Raw genomic sequence first — 23,035 nt, forward strand, 5'->3', positions numbered from 1 at the left:
GACGTATGAGTCATGCTTCAAAAAAATCAGGGAAATACATATTATGAAAAAACTATGTATGCATTTCAACTTGTTGGTCCCAAAATAAGCTTAGCTTTCAAATTTCACTTTTCGACGAACTTTTTGGAGTACCCTCATATAAGGGAGGGTCAAACAAAAACACCAGCACACATGACTGAATTAACATTTTTCCCCCTTGATGACAATATTAGAAAAAAAGCAGTTCAAATGTAGTGATAAACATCACTGACTAATTGGCCTTAGGATTGTCAATTGATCCAAGTGGTAGGGCTCATGGTGAACTGGCTTCGTTTGAAGAAAGCAGCTGCTTTTCAATTCCAGTGCATGGTTGCTATTTTTTCCTGAAACCACTCTGACACCAAATGTGTGACTAACTATGTCACATCCATGTTGTTTTTGCATACTGATTTTCCAGGCTTTTCTGACCACAACGAGAAGTCCCACAGCTCAATTTTATGCTGTCACTAACTACCTGGAGTCAATCACACAGCACAGATATAAGGGCTTAGTCCCAGGGCAGCGGCCATCAGGGTGCCCAGGATAATCACGCTTCTTCCTGGCCAGCTACAAGTTTGGGAATTGTCAGAAATGCGCCTCCCCCTTTCCCAGGTTCAATAATATGCCTTAAGAACTCATGTAAACACTTTACGTATGTGAACTGATTAATGTAAAGGCTACAGCTCAGGAACAACTAGATAGAGATGCATAGGAAAAGGTGTGAGAAGGGGGTGTGGAGCTTGGTTGCCCTCTCTGGGCTCATCACTTTCCTTCACACAGATGTGTTCACCCACCTGGAAGCTCAGGAATTCAGTGTGTAGCCATGACTGATGAAATCACTGGGCATTCTTGGTGGGACATTATCTCTGGACCCTCTCCAGTCCTCAGAGGCTGGAGGGTGGAGCTGGAAGTTCCAGCCCACTAATCACGTCTTGGTCTCTCTGGTGACCAACTCTACTGAGTAGCTGACTCTAACTGGGAGCCTTACCCAGAGTGACCTCATTAGCATAAACTCAACTGTTGTGAGTGGCAAAACATACTCTTATCATTTAAGAAATTCCAAGAATTTTAAAATCTTTGAGCTAGGAACCTGACACAAAAAATTGGTATGTTTTTATTATGCCGCAGTTTCCATGCAGAAAACATGGGTCAGTCTATCCCATTTTCCAAAAGGACTCAGAAAGTTAATTTTGATGTGAAAAATCTCCCAATTAATAAACAATCACAACCATCTCAAATTCTCCAAAAAACTCTGTGTGGTCTACACTCCATATACTTGTTGAATTTGCTGCACAGCTTCCATTGTGAGATACTTGATGTAGAATTTAATAATGGTATCTTTCACCCTGGTTGCACCCTGGAATCACCTGGGTAACTAGGTAAACTTTGAGCTGGGCCTCACGCCAAAACATTTACGTCAGACTCTCCTGGACTGGCCCCAGACACAAGTATTTTTTTTTTTAAGTTTCCTAATAGTTTAAATGTACAGTGATTTGTTTAAAATCAACTTTTATTTTGGAGTAAGTTAACACTTATGGGAAAGTTATAAAGATTATACATAGTTCCGGGATATCACAAAACCAGTTCACTCCCTGCCCCCCCCCCCCCATTTTTAATGCTTTACATCACCAAAGCACATTTGGCAAAATTAAGAAAACTGACATTGGTATATTACTGGTAACTAAACTCCAGACTCTATTTGAATTGTTCCAATTTTTCCATGAATGTTTACTTTCTCTTCCAAGTTCCAATGCAGGATAGCATGATGCATTTAGTTTTCTCAGCTCACCAGCCCCCCTGTCTGTGACAGTTTTTTTGGCTCTCTTTGTTCCCCTTGCAGGATACTCACCCCTTGCCCTAGAGTTTGTTGCCGAACCTAAAGACTCCTGAGTCTGCTCACCAAATGAGCAATGAGAAAGGAATCTGACAGCTATCACTCAATTCCCAGACTCCCTAAGGGATTGCCAGTGGGAAGTCTTCAGGTTATACTTGGAACTAAGCAGCTAAGATCAGGTCCTGTGTAGGTCTCTGATTGGTCCACGGGGTTTGTGGTCTCCCTCTGGTTTGTCAGCGACAGGACGCTAATGTGTTCTTTTGAAAATACTATGGCATCAGGGTAGTTGCTTATTTCTCTGTTTGATCCTGACCTGGAGTTCCTGTGAAGCCTCGCAGAATAGGTCAAGCAGTAGGATATCAACTATAGGGGTGATGATTGATTTCTGAATCTGGTGACCTGGGGTCGTGCAGGGCTGGTCTGACCCTTGAAGCATTCCCTTAACTTAGAGAGCTAATCTTCAGTATGGAGTTGACTTGTCATCATCAAGGTGAAGACAGAGAAACTGCAAGGTAGGGGAGATCTGGGGCCTGAAAACACAAACATCAAAAGCAGTAGACACAGGGCCTTGGTGTCAGGTTTGCTTGACCTGTTTCTCATGCAAAGACCCACATTGTGCATGGGTTTTTGTAAAGAACAGCACAGAGGTGAAGTGCCCATCTTGTCACATCACACCAGAGTATGTCTCTGTCGTTGGAGACCACTGGTCAGGTGAAAAGTGACCTGATGAAGTGGACTTAGCACGACCCATCTGCCTGCAGAATATGAGATGCCACAGACAGCACAGGAAACCATGAGATGGCGTGACCAGCAGTGCAGCTCTACCTCTCCCCAGCAAACCATCTGAATGGAGACTCTGGAGATTCGGGTCTCTTCCAGTCCGCAGGAATGCCAACCAGACTCCGCATGTTAGTTTCTTCATCTGTGCAATGTAGAAGTTGCTATCTGAGGCCAATCCAGTCTTGAAATTATGTGACTCTAGAACTTTGGGATGGGGTCTCATTGGTCAACTGTTGTCCCAACTCCCATTTCTCAAGAAGAATGTGTTGTGACGCTAAGCAGTGTCCCAACAAAATGCCTGGGCGTCTGCAAAAGGGATGGCATGGTCTTTTCTCTGCTTCACTATTTGGCATTCGTAATGCTTGTATCCTAAAAATGCCACACGCTTGGCAGGACGAAAACAAATTGCAAAAACTGAGAAAACTCAACTTATTCATTCGTCCTTGTTCCTCGGACTCACCATGATTTCTGCCATTACAATGGATTAAGAACTGAATGACATAATTTGTTTTTGAAATGTCAGAGGACGGCACATGTTAGTACTTTTCATAATCTTTTAATGATGACTCTTTGCGTAGATCTTACCGGAATTGAGGATGCTGGGTGCGCATTGTTGGGTCATTTAAGTTGCCAATAATTTGTCCGGAGCCTGTGATTGCAAAACCACACAGATTTCACAATACTGGAAACCTCTAATTAACCACAATAAATGACAGGGCAGATTTGTTTTAAATGCATGGTTCATAATGCTTTAAGATCGTAAGCTGGAAGATTCTCTATTGAGGTGAAATAGGTAGGTAGGCTGCAGATGGGTTGGCAAAGTACATTTGCACTTCTGCATGTTAAATTTGAACCAGAACCATCTAGTGATATTGGATCAAATGCTCATCTGATGTAATATTCCTGTGGAAATGGTATTGGCTGTGAAAAGAGCTCTTCTTAGTAGCTGTTGTTGTTGAAGAAGAAAAGAAGAAGCAGAAGAAGCAGCAACAGAAACAGTAGAATTTGGTGGTCACTTCTAGGCACCGAGACAAGAGTAAATGTCAAGAAGGACTTTAATGTGTGTTTATATTTAAACACCAGAACTCACAGAAAACCCTGAAGCTTTGTACAATGACTAGCGCCTTGTAAGAGCCTCATTAATATATTGTTAGATGGACAGTTGGCGGGGCAACTCGAGCTGTTCTAAGGGATGCAAGAGAGTTCAGAACTACCGAGGAAGAACAGATACAGTGACAGTGATTCTGTCTGAAAGGGACGTGGCAATGCAGCTGGATCTGCTGTGCTGTCTTTGCAGCCTCTCCTGACAATGTTGGTGCCAGTTTCAACCCACGAGTATGCAGGATTGCAGATACCTCAAGCTGGCGGTTCCGAGCAGTTGATTGTGAAACCGCGGAAGAAAATGGGCACATTCTTCCTAAGATGGCTTCTCACAGGCACCCTCCTTCCCCCTGCTCCCCGGGTATCACTTTGTCCCATTTCCACGTGATATGCATGAGGAACATGGAGTCTTTTCCCCGTGGCAGCTCCTACAGTGCCATCTTAGCTGGGACTGTTGTGCCATGGTAAAGTGTGCCCTGTGTCTTAAAATGAAATTGTCACTGCTGGGTGGTGCAGCATAACATGGTTTGACACTAAGCGCTGGCAGCTACAGAAAACAGACTTTTATTGCATTATTCTTTCGGAGACTCTGAAGTCTCTAAAGGCTCACAGCAGACATTCACTTAGTTAAATCTGAATGAACCCGAAGTGAGTGAATCCACACTGGCTGCCGTCTTTGTGTTCCTAGAAACAGCCCCCATCCAGCTTGATACGCCTGTAAAACACTGTTAAGAAAAGGCGATTGTATTCAGAACCCAGAAGGGAAGACTCTGGCTTTCAAAACGCACCAAAAAAAAAAATAAATAAATAAAAAAGAATTGAAGGTGGGTGGACTGGGTTAGCCACCTGACCCTTTACTTTCTCCCAAATTCCCCAGAATGCACCATGTGGAATCCACACACACACACGCACAGTAATGCCCACCTAGCTTTCGTCTTCTTTTACCTTCTGTATCATTTTAAGACAATGAGAAAGGATTTGATTTGTAGGACTCTCGCAGGCAGGCTGTAGACTTAACTGCCTGTTATGGAGATGAGTGCCCAGAGAGAGATTGAACAGGGAGGGGGCTCCAGGGCATAAGCTTTTCGTTCCGTAGCTCTCCTGGAATAAAAATTCCATAAAGTAACATCTGTAGTAATTAAGGGCTTACATTTCCTCTCCCATTCATGCCTCTGCCAGGAGGGAAGGTTACTTTGCCTAAGAGACAATACACAGGAGGTTCTGTGGGAGGCAGAGAGAACAGCCGTAGAGTTCTTTTGTTCCTACACATGGAAGTTTCGGCTTCAAACAATAAATGAAGAAATCTGAAGACTAGCAGTCAAAGATTCCATTGGGAAGAAGAGTAGAAAGAGTTAGGGAAATTGCGCTTATCTGTTCCCAAGCATTTGGAAGGAAGCAAGTTTCATCGCATCTTTCTTTCTTATTCACTATCTTTTGATGTGGGAGAACTTATGAACAAAATGCTCTTTGTAAAATTGTTATCTATGAATATCGCATGTTATAAGCATCAAGATTTTTTTAAGATTTATTTGAAAGACAGAGTCACAAAGAGAGGTAGAGAGAGAGAGAGAGAGAGAGAGAGAGAGAGAGAGGTCTTTCCTTTGCTGATTCACTCCCCAAACAGTGGCAATGGCGGGAGCTGAGCTGATCTGAAGCCAGGAGCCAGGAGCTTCTTCCAGGTCTCCGACGTGGGTGTAGGAGCCCAAGGATTTGAGCCATCCTCTGCTGCTTTCCCAGGAGCATTAGCAGGGAGCTGGGTGGGAAGAGGAGGAGCTGGGATACCAATTGGCACTGCAGGCCAAGGCTTTAACCCTCTGCACCACAGTGCTGGTCCTAAAATTTTCTTTTTATTTGGATGTCAAATTGATTTCTTCTGAAAATACTCTTTATGTGGCCCTGTTGTGTCTTCTGATAAAATGAATACTAACTGTTAACATCACATTAAGTGCCCTGTACTTTCTGGTTACAGCCAGATCAGCTACATACATAATGGGCCCCACGAAAGACAATGATGCAGAACTCCTTGTTTAATTTTTAAAAACTTCCAGAAGATGACAACAGAGCTTTAAACTAAGTAGAGGGTTGTTCTAAGAGTGGGGCTCCATAGAAGGACACAGGTCCCAAGCCCTAGAAATCAGACCTGCTTGAATGGAATAGAGTTGCCCCAAGGACCAATACAGAAAGACATATCATAGAAACGCTCAACTGCACAGCACACTATCAAATATTGTTGCAAGTGTGGCTCCCGTGTGCAACCTGCTCATGACGCCGTCTTCAGGGTGTTAATCCCATGTTCCAGATGCCTCGTCTGCATCTCCCTGTTTCTCTGAGAGCGTCTGGGGGAACTTCAAAGGCAGCCACATGACTTTGTCCGCCCCTCTGTATGTAGAACTCAGGCCCGTCACCTGATCACTTCAGCCCTCTGCCCTGTTTATTCTCCAAAGGCTTTCTCTGCCCTGTCTGCTCACCACCCAGCACTTCCCTGGGCTCTGGGTTCCTCTCACATTCGAAGTCCTGTATTTTAATAAATATGCATAACTGATTTGGCATTTGTTGGGATATTTTTCCTGATTTTTGTCTCCTCTGCATGCAATATGGCCATGTGATATTGTCTTTGAAAACGTATCTAAAATTTAGATGTTGCAAAGTTATACAACTTGTACCAATGGACTCCATTCCAAGAAAGCTCATATTAACAACATAGCAGAGAATCTAGCATTATATCTTGTCTTTTGTATAAATTTCACACACCTTTCAAGTCTACGTGTGCTGTTTTTCAATTTGATTTAGCCTCTGATGTACCTTATATGGACTTAATTTCCTTTCATCAGGATCAACTATTTAATTTTTAAAATAATAATGGCCAGGTATAATTTATTATTTAAACATTGTTACAAATACAAGTGCCCTTATGGTATGGCAAGACTTTCAAGTTGGAATTGTGATAGTATGACTCAACGTGTTGATTCCTCACTGTGACTTAGATGCCAAAATTTGAAACAAGAATCCCAGTTTGGCCATATTGTTATCCAGTATGAAAAAAGAGATGTCCAAAATTCAAAATTAATAAACTATAACACCTGAGGTGTTTTCATTGGCATTTTGCTGTCATCTGTAAGACCCCAAATAACTCTCTTCGGATCTCTTTCACCCAATGGGAATTCTGTAAATGTGCTGTGGGCTGATGTCTACATGACTGTGCTGATCACTCCTTTAGCCTGCAGGCTGTTCAACTAAAACCCATTTCTCTACCTTGTGCTGTGGAGAAGCCCCACGGTAGTGTAGGAGTTTCCATGCAAGCTAGAGTGTTGGGCATGTGTAGGTTCAAGTCCTGGCCCTCCTACCCATCAGAAAGGCATTGGTCTCTCTAAGCCTCAATGCTCTCACTGATATGAAGGCATACATATCAATTATAATAATAATAGGGACTATCTTATGGGTCAGGTAATTCAGTCATTTAACAGATATTTATTGAGGGTTTTCAATTTACAAACTTCATTGTGTAAATTAAATTAATGCCTCAGGGTTACCTCTGGGCGGGGACTTCCAGGCAGCTTTCAAGTAGAGTGGATGATGCCTTTGGCAGTGATGAGTTTGATGTCCTATCAGCCTGGTCATGCTGGTCATGATAACAGTTGGCAACTCGGGTGAATTTTTCCAATCGAGTTTTTCTGGGATTTCTTCTGCAGTTTAACCTTGCTTTCCTTGGACAAGCATAACTTGTTGAAAGCATATGATCCCTGTTTATCTTCTTTTCCTAGAATGGAGTCTACTGAAAAATGTGAAGTGGTAATTCAACATTTTAATGGGAAATACCTGAAAACACCGCCAGGCATCCCAGGTAATGAATGTCATTAAAATAATCTCTAAATAGCGCCTATGGTTATTGCTATTATTAGAATGAGTGCATGGGCAGACCCTTGGTTGGTGATTGCCAGTAAATGTGTGCCTTTATAAATGTGTATCATCTTTCTGAAAAGTTTCTTGATAATTCTTATTTGGCTTTTCTTTGACTCTCTGCTGCTAATTTACTAAAGTGATATAGAAGAAAAATACAGCAAAGAATAATTAAAGAATGCACTTTAAGTGAAAGAAGTTTTTAACTTCCATCATTAATATTTAAGTCCTGGTTTCTGATTTCTAAAGGATCTCAACAGTGATATTCACAGTGAAATCCACAAATTGATGTGTGTAAGGCCGCCAACAGACATACCAAACACTGGAGTAAGGGAAAGGATTTATTGGGGGAAACCCACAGCCTGGAGGAAAGGGGCGAATAAGGAAAAGAGGGAGAAGGAGAGCATAAGACAGAGAGAGAGAGAGATCAGGAGATGGAGAGAAAGAGAGCCATGTGTTCAGGAACAGGTCCTTTTAGAACTTTGCCAGGGTGTGGGCAGGGAAGTAGGAGCAGCGAATCCCATTAGGATGGGGGTGGGGCTGACACTGGTGGTTGGGCCATAGCTTCCAGCAATGGCAGCAGGGTCTAGAGCCTAGGGTGGTGTCAGGGTGTAGATCGTGCCATAGATAAGACTGTGCCATTTTACTAACAATGTGTGTCCTCAAACCTTTCTTGGTGCCCTGTGACAAGAAAACCACAGAAATTAGGAGTACTCAGGAGTTTCTAAATTAGGAGCATTTAGAAACTTCTATAGCAATTAGACACCTCCATGAAACCTGAGTACATTATTTTATATTTTACAAAAATATCAATTACTGATAGATTAAAATTTTTAAAAATCTGGTTTAGTCATCAACAATGGTTTGAAATATCCTAATCTAGACTATCTCAGGCCATCTCACAGTTCCTTGAGAAAAAATCCCTAAGGATTACACGCAGCATAAAATTATAAAATTTTATGCTATTAAGAATTGCATTCAGCATAAAATAATTGAGTAGATCATAGGTATCAGAGATATAAATCCCTCAATATTAATCTGACAATGGTATATGGGAAAGGTGTTTGGGAATCTTTCAAGATATAGCTAAACCAGTAGAGCTGTTAGAGAAAGGTCTTTAACATATTTTAAAATGTATCTCACCAGTGCACCAAAAAATTAAAGATTGAGTAAAGTGCTAAACTAAGAAAAAATACAAGGAATAAAGAACTATCTGACAAATGAGTCTTGGTTTATTTGTTTCCCTTTTGTTTATGGTGATTCTCAAGGGAAAAGTGAGTTTAGTCTTATAGTACTTTTTTTTTTTTTTTTCTCTTTTTAAGCTGGTGTTTGCTATGTAATGCATCTACTACTTAAAAAATAATTAGGTGTTGAGTACTTTAGTGCCTTAAAATAGATTGTGGTGATGCAGAAGGGGAAATACGAACACAACGAGAAAAACTTTGGCGGAGGAGCCAGAGTTTCTTTTCTGATGTGTTGGTTTGTGAAGGATGTCAGAAGACTAGAAAGACTTCATTCTGACACTTGGATGATACAGAAAATCCAAAGTAGCCTATCACTGGCTAATCAGCGAGCCAACATACAGCAAAGACGGTGCCTTGATTTGGTTAGCTTCCATGCGTAACGCTCCCTGGAGAGCTGACTGCATTGTGATCCAGTTGGAGACATATGGTGTTGTTAAGAAAAGAGTTAGCAGTTTTCATCTCAGCGTGTAAGCTGCCCTTGCATTTTAGGAGAAATGCTTTTTTTTTTCCTTTTAGCATAAACAGACATTTTAAAACATTCTGCTTAGACCCATCATTGAATGAAGGGATTGGATTGTTAGTGGATTTTCCCTTTATTTATCTCATTTTACTCACAGATGCCTATGTATATAGAAGACATTCAAACTAGGTGTGAACTATATGTTATATAAAAAATTCAAAAATGAGAATACCATGTAGATATTATTGTTGATTAAAGCTTGGAGTCTCAACATTTTAGTTCCCCTCCTAATTGGAAAAAGTCATTCTGAAATCCTTGACCTGATCAATCTGAAAGTATTTTATTTGGTTGTCCCCAAAGAACATGCAGCTGACTAATACAGTTTAACACAACAAAGACTAAAAAAGACACTACGAATCCCTAAGTGTCTGGGCATCCTGCCTAAATACACAGGCTATGACATTAACCTATCTAATATCACAGCTACACCCAATGGAAGTGCTGTGAATAGCAGGAACTTGGTTGTGGGTTTCTTACGTTTTAAAAGCATGTTTGTTTTATTTATTTTCATCTACTTGAAAGATAAAGGGGGTGGGGAGAGAGAGATTCTCATTCATCTGCTGGTTCATTCCCCAAATGACCAGAACAGCCCTGGCTGGGCTAGGCAGAAGTAAGGTAAAGCTAAGAGCCTCAGACTCCATCAGGGTCTCCACTTGGGTACCATGGGCTTAAGTCATTGGGCCTTCATCTGCTGCCCCCCAGAATGCTTTAGTAGGAAGCTGGAAGGGAAGTGGAGCAGCTGGAGCTGGAACCAGCACTTCGATATGGGATGAGGGCATCCCAAGCGGAGGCCCACCATGCCCACCCCTCTTACTCATTTTTATCTCATGAGAGCAAGAAAGGAAAAAATAATTATGCCATCACAAAACTCCTATGAGATACAGCTTTCTGTTTCTGACATTTGCAATCAATATAGTAGAATTAAATATACAATATTGATCATCATCAGTTCTTGACTTTTCTTATTTAACATTGCTTTGGAAGTCAAATAGAGATTAATAAAGGATTAAAATGCTAACTGAATATATCTAGTCTTTGATGCTTCAATTTTATGTAGAATAAAAGAAGACAATGTAAGCTATGAGTGTTTAGGAGAGTGTGGTAATAAAATGTCCTTATTGTGTATTATTAGTAAGGAATGACATGTACAGCCACATTTTCATATTTTCTGTCTGTCTTTATTGGTCCCTGTTGCTGATTTGTTTAGGAGAGTTGAAAGCGTACTTTGATAAACTCAATTCTATTTTCTATTCTGTCTTGAAGAAAGAATAGAGTGTCACCATGAGCCCTGATTATCAGGTTATGAATAATTTCTATGATATTTTTAAAAGAAGTGATCAGTTTCCTAACCCTCTTCAGTACTTTAGAGAGCTTTTCTTGCTTGTAGATATACTAATTAAAACTAACTGTAATAGATCTGACTTACCTAAAACTAAAATAGAATTGACAAAATCTTACAGTCCCCATACTCTGCCTAATCAGTATTTGCCATCTTTGGAGTCAGCAATTTTTTTCCTATATAACTATACATTGATTGATTCAATACAATGATTTAAAATTGTGTGGATGAGGGACTCACAGTGGTCCAATAAATAAGTCTTTGAAAAGATAGAATGTCAGGTCAAGACCTGACTTTAACCTTACTATATGCAAGTATGGGGCAACTGATGCTAGATTCTTATTGTTTAAATCTCCATTTAGGGGCCACTAGAGAAATGTACATGAGTCTTTGGGAAAATACAGTGCCATTTTTACTTCTGTTACTTTTGACAGTAATGTGTACTCTGATGGGGGTGCAAGGTCAGGCATTTTGATACACTGGGTTAGGCTGCCCACTGGTGTGTCTGGTTCCCCATATGATGGTGAGATCCAGTGCTACCTCTGCATGAAATCCATTTCCCTCCTTACTAATGCACTTGGGAGGCAGTAGGTGATGGCTCAAGTACTTGAGTCCTTGCCATCTGCATAGGAGACCCTGAAACACCCTAGCTGTGGCAGGCCAGCGGGGGAGTGAATCAGCAGATGGAAGATCTGTGTCTGTCTGTCTCTCTCTCTCTCTTTCTCTCTTTCTCTCTTGTACATGTTCAGTCTGCCTTTCATATAAATAAGAGTAAATAATTATTTTAAATTCATATTAAAAGTCAGTTATATTCCTGAGATGATCACCTAAATTACATAATCCCTATTAGTTGTTTATGAAAAAGAATAGGAGCCGGCGCCGTGGCTCAATAGGCTAATCCTCCACCTTGCGGCGCCGGCACACCGGGTTCTAGTCCCGGTCGGGGCGCCGGATTCTGTCCCGGTTGCCCCTCTTCCAGGCCAGCTCTCTGCTATGGCCAGGGAGTGCAGTGGAGGATGGCCCAGGTGCTTGGGCCCTGCACCCCATGGGAGACCAGGAAAAAGCACCTGGATCCTGGCTCCTGCCATCGGATCAGCGCGGTGCGCCGGCTGCAGCGGCGGCCATTGGAGGGTGAACCAACGGCAAAGGAAGACCTTTCTCTCTGTCTCTCTCTCTCTCACTGTCCACTCTGCCTGTCAAAAAAAAAAAAAAAAAAAGAAAAAGAATAGGAACAAAGAAACTTCCAACCAAAGTTTTAACTAATTCAAATTTTAAAACACTTCACAGTTAAGGACATCTACAAAGGCATTTGACATTGTACATGTTTATGTTGCTGTGCCCATTTTGTTTTTAATCATTATGGGAATAATTTGCTCATTTGGCATGATTCATATTGGCATTGGGCTTCAGTAACTGACAGATCATGTGAGTTGGAAGGTAAGTTTGTAAGTATCTTGTTCTGAGTTATGCTTTCCCTCTCTTTGGCCTCCTGCTATGTATTTATGAAATATCTGACTTTAATGAATAGGTCATGGGTTACTAATGCCCATCAGTGCCTCCCAGAACTAACTGTACTCATTTAGATTATAACGTTAGCTCCAGATTTTGGTTACCTGAATCAATGAAGCTGTACATCTATGACCCAATCAAACCACTGAAAACCAGTGTATATAGTCCAAAGATCAAGCATCACCCTTAGCAGAAGAGAAAGAGAGGCCAGAGGGGTGTGTTAAAGCAGTGTCAGTCACATCAGTGTTATTGCCATCCGCAGAGAGAGAGATCATCCAGGATCTCCCCCAGGGAAAGAAAACGCAGCGTTCCATAAATGTTGCATGTCCTACAGATCGATCTTGATGTTTTCTGGACAAAATGAAGGATCATTAGTTGCTTGCCTGCCTAACCCCAGACATTTCTTTATCTCATAATGAATGGCACAGAAACACTGTGTAGGCCCAGAGCATTCCATTTCCAATCCTCTGGCAAAAGCCAAGGGTAAGTCCCAGAGATTGCAGGGCATGAACTTGAAGGGCTCACTTTCAAAGAAACCCCAGAGCAGAGAGATGTAGCCTGTGAAAAGGTGTCCACGTGGAGAGATTTGTAGTGATAAACAGAACATCCAGGCTGGTTTGAAGAAAAATAAATCACATGTTGCTCTCACACTAGTTTTTTTTTTCCCTGTTAGGACACATTTCTGTCAGTGGGGCAGTGTTTACAGAAGAAGATGCAGTGTCCCTCTGCTCATACAGTTCCCTTACTTTTTAGATAATTGTTTCTAATGTCAACTGAACTCCAAGAATTAGGGAGGAGTGAAGAGGGAGCTCACAGAATTATGTCCTTTTCTTAATTTAACAAAAGTTGTGGCCGTAGAAGTTCTCACAGATATTAGATATCAGAAGAATCACATTTTTCTTATTAATTAAATAAAATCAAGAGACTTCTTCATGCTTTGCCATAGTAATTTTACTGTTGTGTGTCAATGCAAACTAAACTGTATGATTGCATCTCTGTATGGATATTTCAAAGGGGCCTGCCAAGAAACTTACAAAATGATCAGTTGAAGAAAATGTCTTTGTTTAAAATAACACTTCAATATTTAAATGTTGACACCACATTTAAATACAACTTATATTAAAAGATACTATATTCTTAAATTTTTGAGTGACAATTATAAAATTTATGGGAGATAGGATAACATTTCATTTTGCAATGTATTAGGATCAGTGTAACTGATATATTTATGGCCTCAATTATTTATCACTTGTTAGTGATGAGAACATTCAAAATCCTCTTAACTTGCTGTTTTGAGACATACAATTAGTTGTTGTCAGCTATAATTATCCTACTGTCCTCTCTTCATGCTGCTGTCCTCTCACCCTTCCCAATCACTGAAAACCACTATTCTACTCTCCAGTTGTAAGGAACCAGCATTTTAGCTTCCACATACGTGAGAGCATGTAGTAATCAATGTAATATTGTATGATCTTTTATATGGGTAAGTGGTAGGATTACTGGAACATTTAAAGGTTAGAAAATGTCAGATTTGGATAATATAAAATGAAAGCAACAAGGATAGAGATATAGGGAAGGAAGTAATCATAAGAGTAGAGTTGATTTTTTTTAAGAAAATATAAAAGTTTATGTAGCAGGAAAACGAGAAAAAGCTACTGCAGATGGTTGGGATCTTAGGAAAAATACTGATTCCTTATGGTCAAGGTTTACAAAGAGAAAAATACAGATTAGTACTGGAAATTAAAAGGAGCATAGATATGGGTAAAAAAACATTTGTTCTCTAGGAAATCAGTAATGTGATTTTACACTGTACTTATTTTGAAAAAAATTTCAGAAACTTAAATAAAGGAAGATAAATTATTCTTTTATCTTCTAAAATTTTATGATATGTTCAGAATTTTGTTTGCTACATACATATAAGCCTTTTTCATAAACTAATTTATATTTTATGTACACACAATATTACAATAGCATAATAGAAGAAAATCTGTGTCCTACAAATAAAAATATCAACATGGAAAATAAAGGCTTACCTTATGTATAATTCGTTATTGAAATATGGTTTCAGGACTGATGTTGTGGAGTAGTGGGTTAGGCAATATCAAAACACCATTTGGGGGGTTGGTGCTGTGGTGCAGTGGGTTCAAGTCCTGGCCTGAAGTGCCGGCATCCCATATGGGCACGGGTTCCAGTTCCAGCTGCTCCTCTTCCAATCCAGCTCTCTGCTGTGGCCTGGGAAAGCAGTAGAAGACAGCCCAAGTCCTTGGGCCCCTGCACCCACGTGGGGAGACCTGGAAGAAGCTCCTGGCTCCTGGCTTCAGTTTGGTGCAGCTCTGGCTATTGCGGCCATGTGGGGACTACTGTGCTGCCTCCCCTCCACTCACCTGTGATGCCAGCCACAGAGGAGATAAGCCCTCTCTGTGCACCCTAAGAGCATCTCATCCCAGGTACCCACCGGATTTCTCCACGTTTCCACCTCGGGGAAAATTCCATTAAAGGTAGCTCAACCAAACATAGGACTTCTGCAAACCTTGGAGCAGTTATCACTTCCTGTGGGGTGACCTTGAATCAGTGGGGAATGGGGTCGGGGTTAACACGGAGTCGCTCATCCTTTGGAAAGACGAGTCTGCGTCACATTCTGTGGAGTCCCTTGAGGAGTTGCCTGAAAGCTGGAACAAGCTCACTGAAGCACACGTGTTGGCTTGCTTTTTTCTCTCACTTTCTTTCCTTTGTTTTCAAATCTGCTTCCTAGCCTCAGCTCCTAATTAGATGACCTTATCCCAAGGGAACTCAAAGTTGGAATTCTAGTAATTGTGTTGGCCAACTACTGTTTGATTCAAGACTTTTAACCCAGCTAACATAGTAAAGTGAGTTTCCTTGACTAAGTATACTGTTTACATCATTTTTTTTTTCAAGGAAAAATCTGTAGTAAGGTTGATGAAGCAGATAGTAAGCCAAGACTGACATCCAACAAGAGAGATATAGAAGAAGGCAAAGATGCAGTGCCAACAACATTGGCACAGCTGGCATCAGAATAATCAAGGAATTAAAAGAGGTGGATGGCTGATGAAAATGGGAGGGGCGTTGAATAGTCTTATTGCCAGCAAAGTGAAGGTGAGGTGCAGGCATAGAAACTATAATCATCAAGAAGGTGATTATTGAGGTCTTCCTCTTGAATACATATAAGTATGAATGAATATGAATATCAATGTCTGTGGTTGGATGACGTGAAATGGAAATGATCCACAGGTGAGCATTGGAGACTTGTGATTGGAATACTGGAAAGTATTGACATAGCACTTCAGGTTTCCTTGCATAATTTCACATTTCTTCTGATTTTTTCCTGAAGAGTTTATCCTCAATGAAGCAGGCTAGGAAGTGTGAAGAGTGATGGAGTAATTATTATTTTTTTAACTTATCTGAGTTTTCCAAACCAGGTTCTTTTTTTTTTTTGTTTTGTTTAGCTCCCAGATCTGTGTTCTTAGCTCAGTGTAAGCTCTCAATAAATATTCTTTGCAGTCACACAATTTCATGAATTTAATAGCCCTCTTCCTCATAATTGGTGTTAATGAAATTCCTGAGAGCACATGGTTGGTTCACAACTTCAGCCAAACAAATATGCAGCCAACTTACAGGAAAGCACTGAGCTAAACCTCTACATGTTTGTTAATTTTTATAAAAAATCCTCTACAACACATATGTGTGTCTCTGAGTAGGAAGAGAGGGAATGATGGAAGGAGGGAGAGAGAGAAAGAGAGAGAGAATTCTTGGACAGTGCAATGATGAATTCTGTTTTTCTGTTTCGGCAAATGGGTTTATCTAGTTATTTTCAAATAATGCCTATTTCTCCACTGGAGTTTATTAAGCAGTATGATTAATCTGTACTTTCTCTTCTTATTTGAAGATATTTGAGAATAAATAAAAGGAGAGTTTTCTGGTCCATGCTTTTGCCGCTTTGGGCATAATGCTGTTTATTCCCCCTGCCTTGAAGTGGCACTATGTTGGCTTATTATTCTTGTTATAATATTGTCACATAATTTATAGCTTTCTATTGATAGTATATGGTTACAGCTTTGATAGCCATATCTTTTTTACAGTTATATATAAAGCAGCAATAAATGGTAGCAGAATGTGTCTGCAATTTTTATTTGTTTTTAGGATCTGATCATTTAAAGTAGTTATAATTTCATGAGTTAGAGGAAAGTGATGAGAGCCATGTTCATCAATTATTTCTAAAAGAGTAATTCCATTCAGATCTGTTCAAATGTCTGAACTGAAGATTTCACAGTGAAAACTTACAAAACAAGTGATATAAAAACCCTTCATTTTATTACCAAGACCACGTGAGGCTTTGCCTTCTGTCAGCATCTTCAGTGAGTAGTTAAACTATTTAGTTTGTATCCGGGTGAGTCCCATTAGCAAGCAAAGAGAGTTGAGAGGCTTTAGACCAATTAAGACACAAACCAGGGAAACCAAACTAAATAATTGAGTGCTTAGCACATTTCTGAATCTAAAATCTCACTTAATAGGATTGATTTTAAAACAAATTCTACCCAATCTTTGAATAAATGGGTACTATTCCAAATTAAATTCTCTCTCAATAGCTGTTGAGAAGCCTGCTATACCCACAACTCATTACTTATGATATATTTTTTTAGAATGAAAAGTCTGCAAAACTTAAGAAAATATTTTAAGCGAAATATGAATGAAAATGCTCATTAGGTCAACTCTGAACTTGCCATCATTTGTTTGTCTTATTAACAGCTTCCTCTGATCTCTAACCTCTTCAAGTCAGTGAATGATGAGTCAATTATTTCACTATTATTTTAGTCATTCTTCAGTACAAAAAGAGAAATCTTTCCTAGGAAATTGTCATGTTTATTATCTCCTTTTAGACTTTATGTATTTCAAAGACCCATTTGTCCCATTGGGTTGCAGGTTTTTCTAAGAAAAAACTGTGATGGGTATCTCTCCCTTTTTTCTTTAAACAATTGCTGTACAAATCCTTTGCATACAAAATTCTTGTTCCAAGCACCTAACCCAACATTTGGCAAAAAATGTACTAATAATTTCTGTTAAATAAATATAAAATATCTTGTTTAGTGGGCAAAATAATGATTCCCCAAAGATCTCTAAGTCTTAATCCCAGAACATGTAAATTTGGAAAAGAGCAATCGATGTTGCTACGTTGACCTTGAAATAGGGAAAATGTCATGGATGATCTGAGTGGGGCTTCTGCAACCACAGCCTCTGCACAAGTGGAGGAGAAAGGCACAAGAGGAAGGCTGAACGGCTCAGTGCTGACCTGCAAGATGGGGCAACATGGAAGCTGAAGGAAGCCCAGATTAGATTCTCCCCCTAAGCCTCTGGGAATCAACTCAGCCCTGCTGACAACTTGATATCAGCCTCTGGGACCTGTATAGGAGTAAGCTTGTGTTGTTTTATGCCTCTGCTTTTTTGATAATTTGTTACAGCAGCAGAAGAAAACTCATGTGTTGCAATGGAAATTTTCTTCGTGAATTTTAACTGAATATCTTCCAAAGTATTAGTATGTTACATTATTAACCAGCCACGGAAGAGCTCACGGAATTTCTCTTACTTTTTACCTTCTTCATATGTTAAACAGAAAAAAAGAGATGGAGATAATTTTAGCTTCACAGTCTCTTTATACCTGTTCATGAGGAGACATTGGAATGGGAGAGTGTTTAACACCCTGAAAAAGAGCCTTTGGGGAGAGATTGGCAATGTGGTATCTCTGAGATTTCAGCTTTAATATTGCTGTTAAGATTTCTCAGTTACTGAAAAATTACTAGAGTTTGGAAGAACAAAGTGGAACTGTTCGGAAAATATGGCTGACTGAAGGTTGAAGTTTTAGATTGTATATCTAAAGCATGGAAAATGGTCCCACCCCAGCTCACTGCTCTGTGAATCAAGGGGTACCCTGACATCCTCAGTGTTTGAGTTTCCTATGAAAGCTTCGTTGAGAGACACATTAAAAATGCAGGGGTGGTGGATATGGATACTTACCATCTGCTAACAAAGAGAAATAATTCTTGTGTTTCAAGTGATTAAAAAGCTTCAAGCAATTATTCAAAAGTCTGTTTCTCAGCCAAAAGTATATTATCCCTAGAGCAAGATTGGGAGCATGTAAATATGAAAACACGGGCTTTTTTCCTGTGGAGCTGAGAGTGGGACCTATTTTGCACCAGAGATTTATATCAACTAGGTGATATCACTTTGATGCCTTAAAGAAAAACATCTCAACAATTTGATCTTTAGCCGCTAACCGAGCAGGTGCTAGTGTTCCGGGAGTGTTTGTCCTCTCCCATCAGGTAGCACCTGCCTCTCCTCTCTAGGTGAACAGTACTGAGCCCATAGAAATCTAAGAACAATGAAGGTAAGAGGTGCCTAGCAATTTGCATCCCCCTGCTTGGGGCAGCCCATCAACAATACTTGGCAGGGGCCGACGCCGCAGCTCACTAGGCTAATCCTCTGCCTGCGGCGCCGGCACCCCGGGTTCTAGTCCCAGTTGGGGCGCCAGTTCTGTCCCGGTTGCTCCTCTTCCAGTCCAGCTCTCTGCTGTGGCCGGGAAGGCAGTGGAGGATGGCCCAGGTCCTTGGGCCCCTGCATCCGCATGGGAGACCAGGAGGGAGCACCTGGCTCCTGGCTTCGGATCGGCGCAGCGCCGGCTGTAGTGGCCATTTGGGGGGTGAACCAATAGAAGGAAGACCTTTCTCTCTGTCTCTCTCTCACTGACTAACTCTGCCTGTCAAAAAAAGAAAAAAAAAAGTGGCAGGGATTGGAGAATCTATATTCCAGTTCTTTTTGTTCCTAAAAAAGATACTCTGTGAGTGACCTGTGCTGTCTACACAGCTTCCCTGAAGGAAGGAACCAGTTATAAGTTGTGAGACTCTGCTTAACAGCACACAGTTACTAAGCATCTTCACTTCCTGTTCCCAGTCGCCCACCCCCCTGCTGGCTTTCCCTGGAAATCGCTTCTGAATGATTCACTTTCATGAGCCTCCTTGTGTCATGGTTTGCTTCTAGTGCACGAAATCTTAGGTATTAAATGTATATAGGCATTACACTCATTTTTCTGTGGTCAATTTACTTCCACTAATATTTTGAACTTTGAAGCCTCATCTGTAAATTGTACTCTCCAGTAAGTGAACTTCCTCAGGAAAGTCTGAGAAAGAATTAAAAAGTCAATACGGAGCCCTCCAACATCCTAACCCACTGGAGAGGGACATACTAGACATGCTGTGAGCTTGACAGCAGTTCTTTATGGGTGAGGAGTCCTTGGTTAAAGTCATGTGCATTTTAACATTTAAAGAATAGAAGATAAAATAGTGATCAGGTATCTTTGAGTGAATAGATCATGGGTTGATATTATGGCTTAGTTAATCACAATCTGTCCTCATAAAATCCCATTCAAAAAAAAAATACCAATATAGAAGACAGTAGGCTTCTAATATAAAAAAAATCTTAACAGATCACAAAATCATTAACTTGATTATTGAAACTAACCTCCTTTTATGTGCAACCACTTTAAGAAGGCTCAGTGAGTTTAAGCTAGATGATACACCAGACTCCCCTAAATATCCCTAAGATCTTATCCAGTGCTGAAAGGGAGATACGGAAGTGGTTTCATTTGGCCTGTGACAACCACATCTGTCATGGGAGTGCCTGGGTTTGATTCCCAGCTCTGACTTCTGATTCCAGCTGCTAGCTACTGCACACCCTGGGAGGCCAGTGTGGTGTCTCAGGTAATTGGGCTCCTGCCACACCCATGGGAGACTTGGTTCTCAACTCCCTGTTGACCCTGGTCCTGCCCCAACTATCGTGGACATTTGAGAAGTAAATCAGCAGATGGGAGCTCTCTTTTTCTCACCTGCCCTCTCTTGCTTGCTCTCTGTTTCTCAAATAAATAAGATCAAAATTTTTAAAAAATGACATGGATGCATTATTTGCCTTTTCCACTCCAATTCTCTTGTCAGTGTACAGTGGGATTTCCCAGCAGCCCCGTGTTTGTGATTATGGCAAAAGATCCGTTGCAGAATCCAGCCATGTCCTATAAAACTAGAAATTACAGAGATTTGCAGAAATATAAAACAAGGCAACTCATTAGTTTGTTATTGAAAATAGGTTTTTAAATAAAAATATTCACGTTAACAAGTAATAGTTGTATTACTGTTGTTTTAAAATAAATTAGACATTTTAAAAAATTGTGGTTTAAATGATATTGTTGTATATTATATAGATATGACATATAGAAACAAAAGCTCCTTGGATGTAAAGAGAGGAGCTGGTTTCGTGGTGTGGTGGGTAAAGCCACGGCCTAGAAGCTGGTGTCCCATACGGGTCTGGTTAGTGTCCCAGCTGCTGCATTTCCAATCCAGCTTCCTGACATTGAGCCTGGGAAAGCAAAAGAGGATGGCCCAAGTGCTTGGACCTCTGCACCCATCAGGGAGACCCAGAGGAAGCTCCTGGCTCCTGGCTTCAGACAGGCCCAGGTCTGGCCATTGTGGCCATTTGGGGAGTGAACCAGCAGATAAGATCTCTGTCTCGCCCTTTCTCTGTGTAACTCTACCTTTCAAATAAATTAACTAATTTTTTTAAAAAGCCAGTAAGGAGATCCTTAAATGAAAACAAGAAGGAAAAAAGCAACCAACCGTGAGAACTAACACAGCATAGATGCTTTCATCTACTGAAAACTAGAAATAACTGATTGATAACTAAGAACAACCATGATAAAGATCAATTTTAAACTGCCTTCTCCTGTTTTGAATCTTATTTTGAAAGCCTAGGTAAGTTCTAGAAAGCTATTTTAAATGGAGGATTTAAGAAATAAATTTCAAGTAAATGAATCTCACTACTATTTCTTCCTTAAACAAGCATAGATAGAAATCTATAGCGAGTTTTTGCTTGCTGAAATGCAGAGGCAATGGTTTGTTATTCTTCTGTAGCACTATGCAGTAGCATTATGTAGCAGCAGTATCATTTTTGTCATCCAAGAGTCATATATCATATTTTTGCTTATTAAAACAATGTGTTAACAATAGCTTTATGTACACCAGAATTGCAGGAAGGGAGCTGTGTGACTGTGCAGGGCAGGGCACCCTGCTAGGTTGAAAGAGTTAAAAGTATGAGAGCCGGAGAGCTACCCACAGACCTTATATGACTGTTATGCTCTCATCATGAGAACTGTTCTTTGCCCCTTATTTTGGTCACGGTGAATATCAAACAGTCAGTCCTCCTCTTGCAGCCGGTCTCCCCCATTGAGTGCTGTTTACCATGTGGAACACATTGTAAGTAGGAGTGCCTAGACTTGGTAGTTGTCGTAAATGCTAATACTAATATAATAGTAATAATTTAAACACTAATGTTTAACTAATTGAATACTTTATGCTATTAGTGTTCACATAGCATCCTTTTTTAAAATTTAGGAATATAAAATCTTCTATTATAAAGAAACCCAATCATGATTTCTTTAAGCTGTTGTATTTCATGTTACCTAATTTGAAATTTCTCTAAGGAAAGTAATTCCCTAGTCATCCTTAGCAACTAGTTACATTTAAAAAAATATTAGATAGTTTATTTGATGGACAGACGCAGAGAGAGAGAGAGAGCGAGAGAGCGAGCTCCCATCTACTGGTTTGTTCCTTGAATGGACACAATGGTCAGAGTTGTACCAGGGCTGGGTTAGGAGCCAGGAATGCAATCCAAATCTTGGTGAGTAGCACAAAACCAAGTGCTTGAGCCATCATCACCTTCTGCCTCTTTGGGTCTTCATTGGCAGGACACTGGAATCAGATGCTAGAGCCACGATTCAAAGCCAGGCACTGCCATGTGGGATACAAACATCTTAACTGCAGATTACATGCCTGCTCCTTGATTGTATATTTCTCTAAATGAATTGTATAATACGCAAAGGAAAATAAACTTTGAGATAAAATTTCTCCTGTAACTTATTTTGAAAATACATTTATTTATTTAGTATTTATTTATACCATTTATTATCACCTTCATTTTTCTCATTCCTCAAACAAGTATTTTTGCTGCACCTAAATGACTAAAGAAATGAGCAACATTCATCTAGCTTAGAGTATACTTTCTTTGAGAACCTTGTGGCTGGGATCCTCTTCCTTCTGTGGACTGAGCTGCTGGTAGAACCTACAAGTATAATATGGAAGATATCATCTTTGTTTTCAGAAATGAAGGGATCCAGTGTGAGTTCTGATGGTGTCTCTCTTTACTTGTGAACTTGGGCAAGTGGTTGAGCCTTCCAGCAACTTCTATTAGAGGATAATGATTCCTCCTAAACGTACTAGAGTGTTGTGAGATTAGCTATGAGATTTCTATGAAGCTCCACAAAGCCTCCTGGCAGGAAGGGGTAGATATAATTATTAATGTTATTATTAGCATCTTTTAGAATCACTTCATCAACATCTGCCTTCTAGAATGGAAATATAATTTAGCAGTTGAAGTTTATGCAGTGCAGTCACTGGTGGGCATTATTTGATCAATGTGCTTTATAAGGTATATTTGTCTTATAACGGGGTAAGGACTGCCCTACTGTCTGAGCCTCATGCTCATCTCATTCTAGTATGTATCCAGTAAGTTCTGTATCCTTGTTGGTGTTAAACAGCTTTCTGGGATGACTGAAAAGAGTATAGCAGCAGACAAATATGCCTAGATTTTCTCTGGTGACACCCAGGTTCATAAACACTGGGCACACTTTTTATAGGATCAAGATGGCCAAGTTAATATGCATAGTGTCATTATTCTAAGGG

General features: G+C 40.3%; 1 protein-coding gene across 20 annotated transcripts in view; it reads left to right on the plus strand.

Moving 5' to 3' along the window:
* Positions 1 to 23,035, plus strand: part of RBMS3 (RNA binding motif single stranded interacting protein 3) — a 1,614,135-nt gene that overhangs the window by 1,347,147 nt on the left and 243,953 nt on the right. For all 20 annotated transcript variants that reach the window (XM_070072887.1, XM_070072888.1, XM_051858897.2 and 17 more), the window contains one exon: positions 7,495 to 7,574. In XM_070072887.1, coding sequence (XP_069928988.1) covers positions 7,495 to 7,574 — 80 coding nt within the window. The remainder of the gene's footprint in view (positions 1 to 7,494; positions 7,575 to 23,035) is intronic.

This window comes from Oryctolagus cuniculus, chromosome 4 (genome assembly GCF_964237555.1).
Source record: "Oryctolagus cuniculus chromosome 4, mOryCun1.1, whole genome shotgun sequence".
Classification (NCBI taxonomy): domain Eukaryota; kingdom Metazoa; phylum Chordata; class Mammalia; order Lagomorpha; family Leporidae; genus Oryctolagus; species Oryctolagus cuniculus.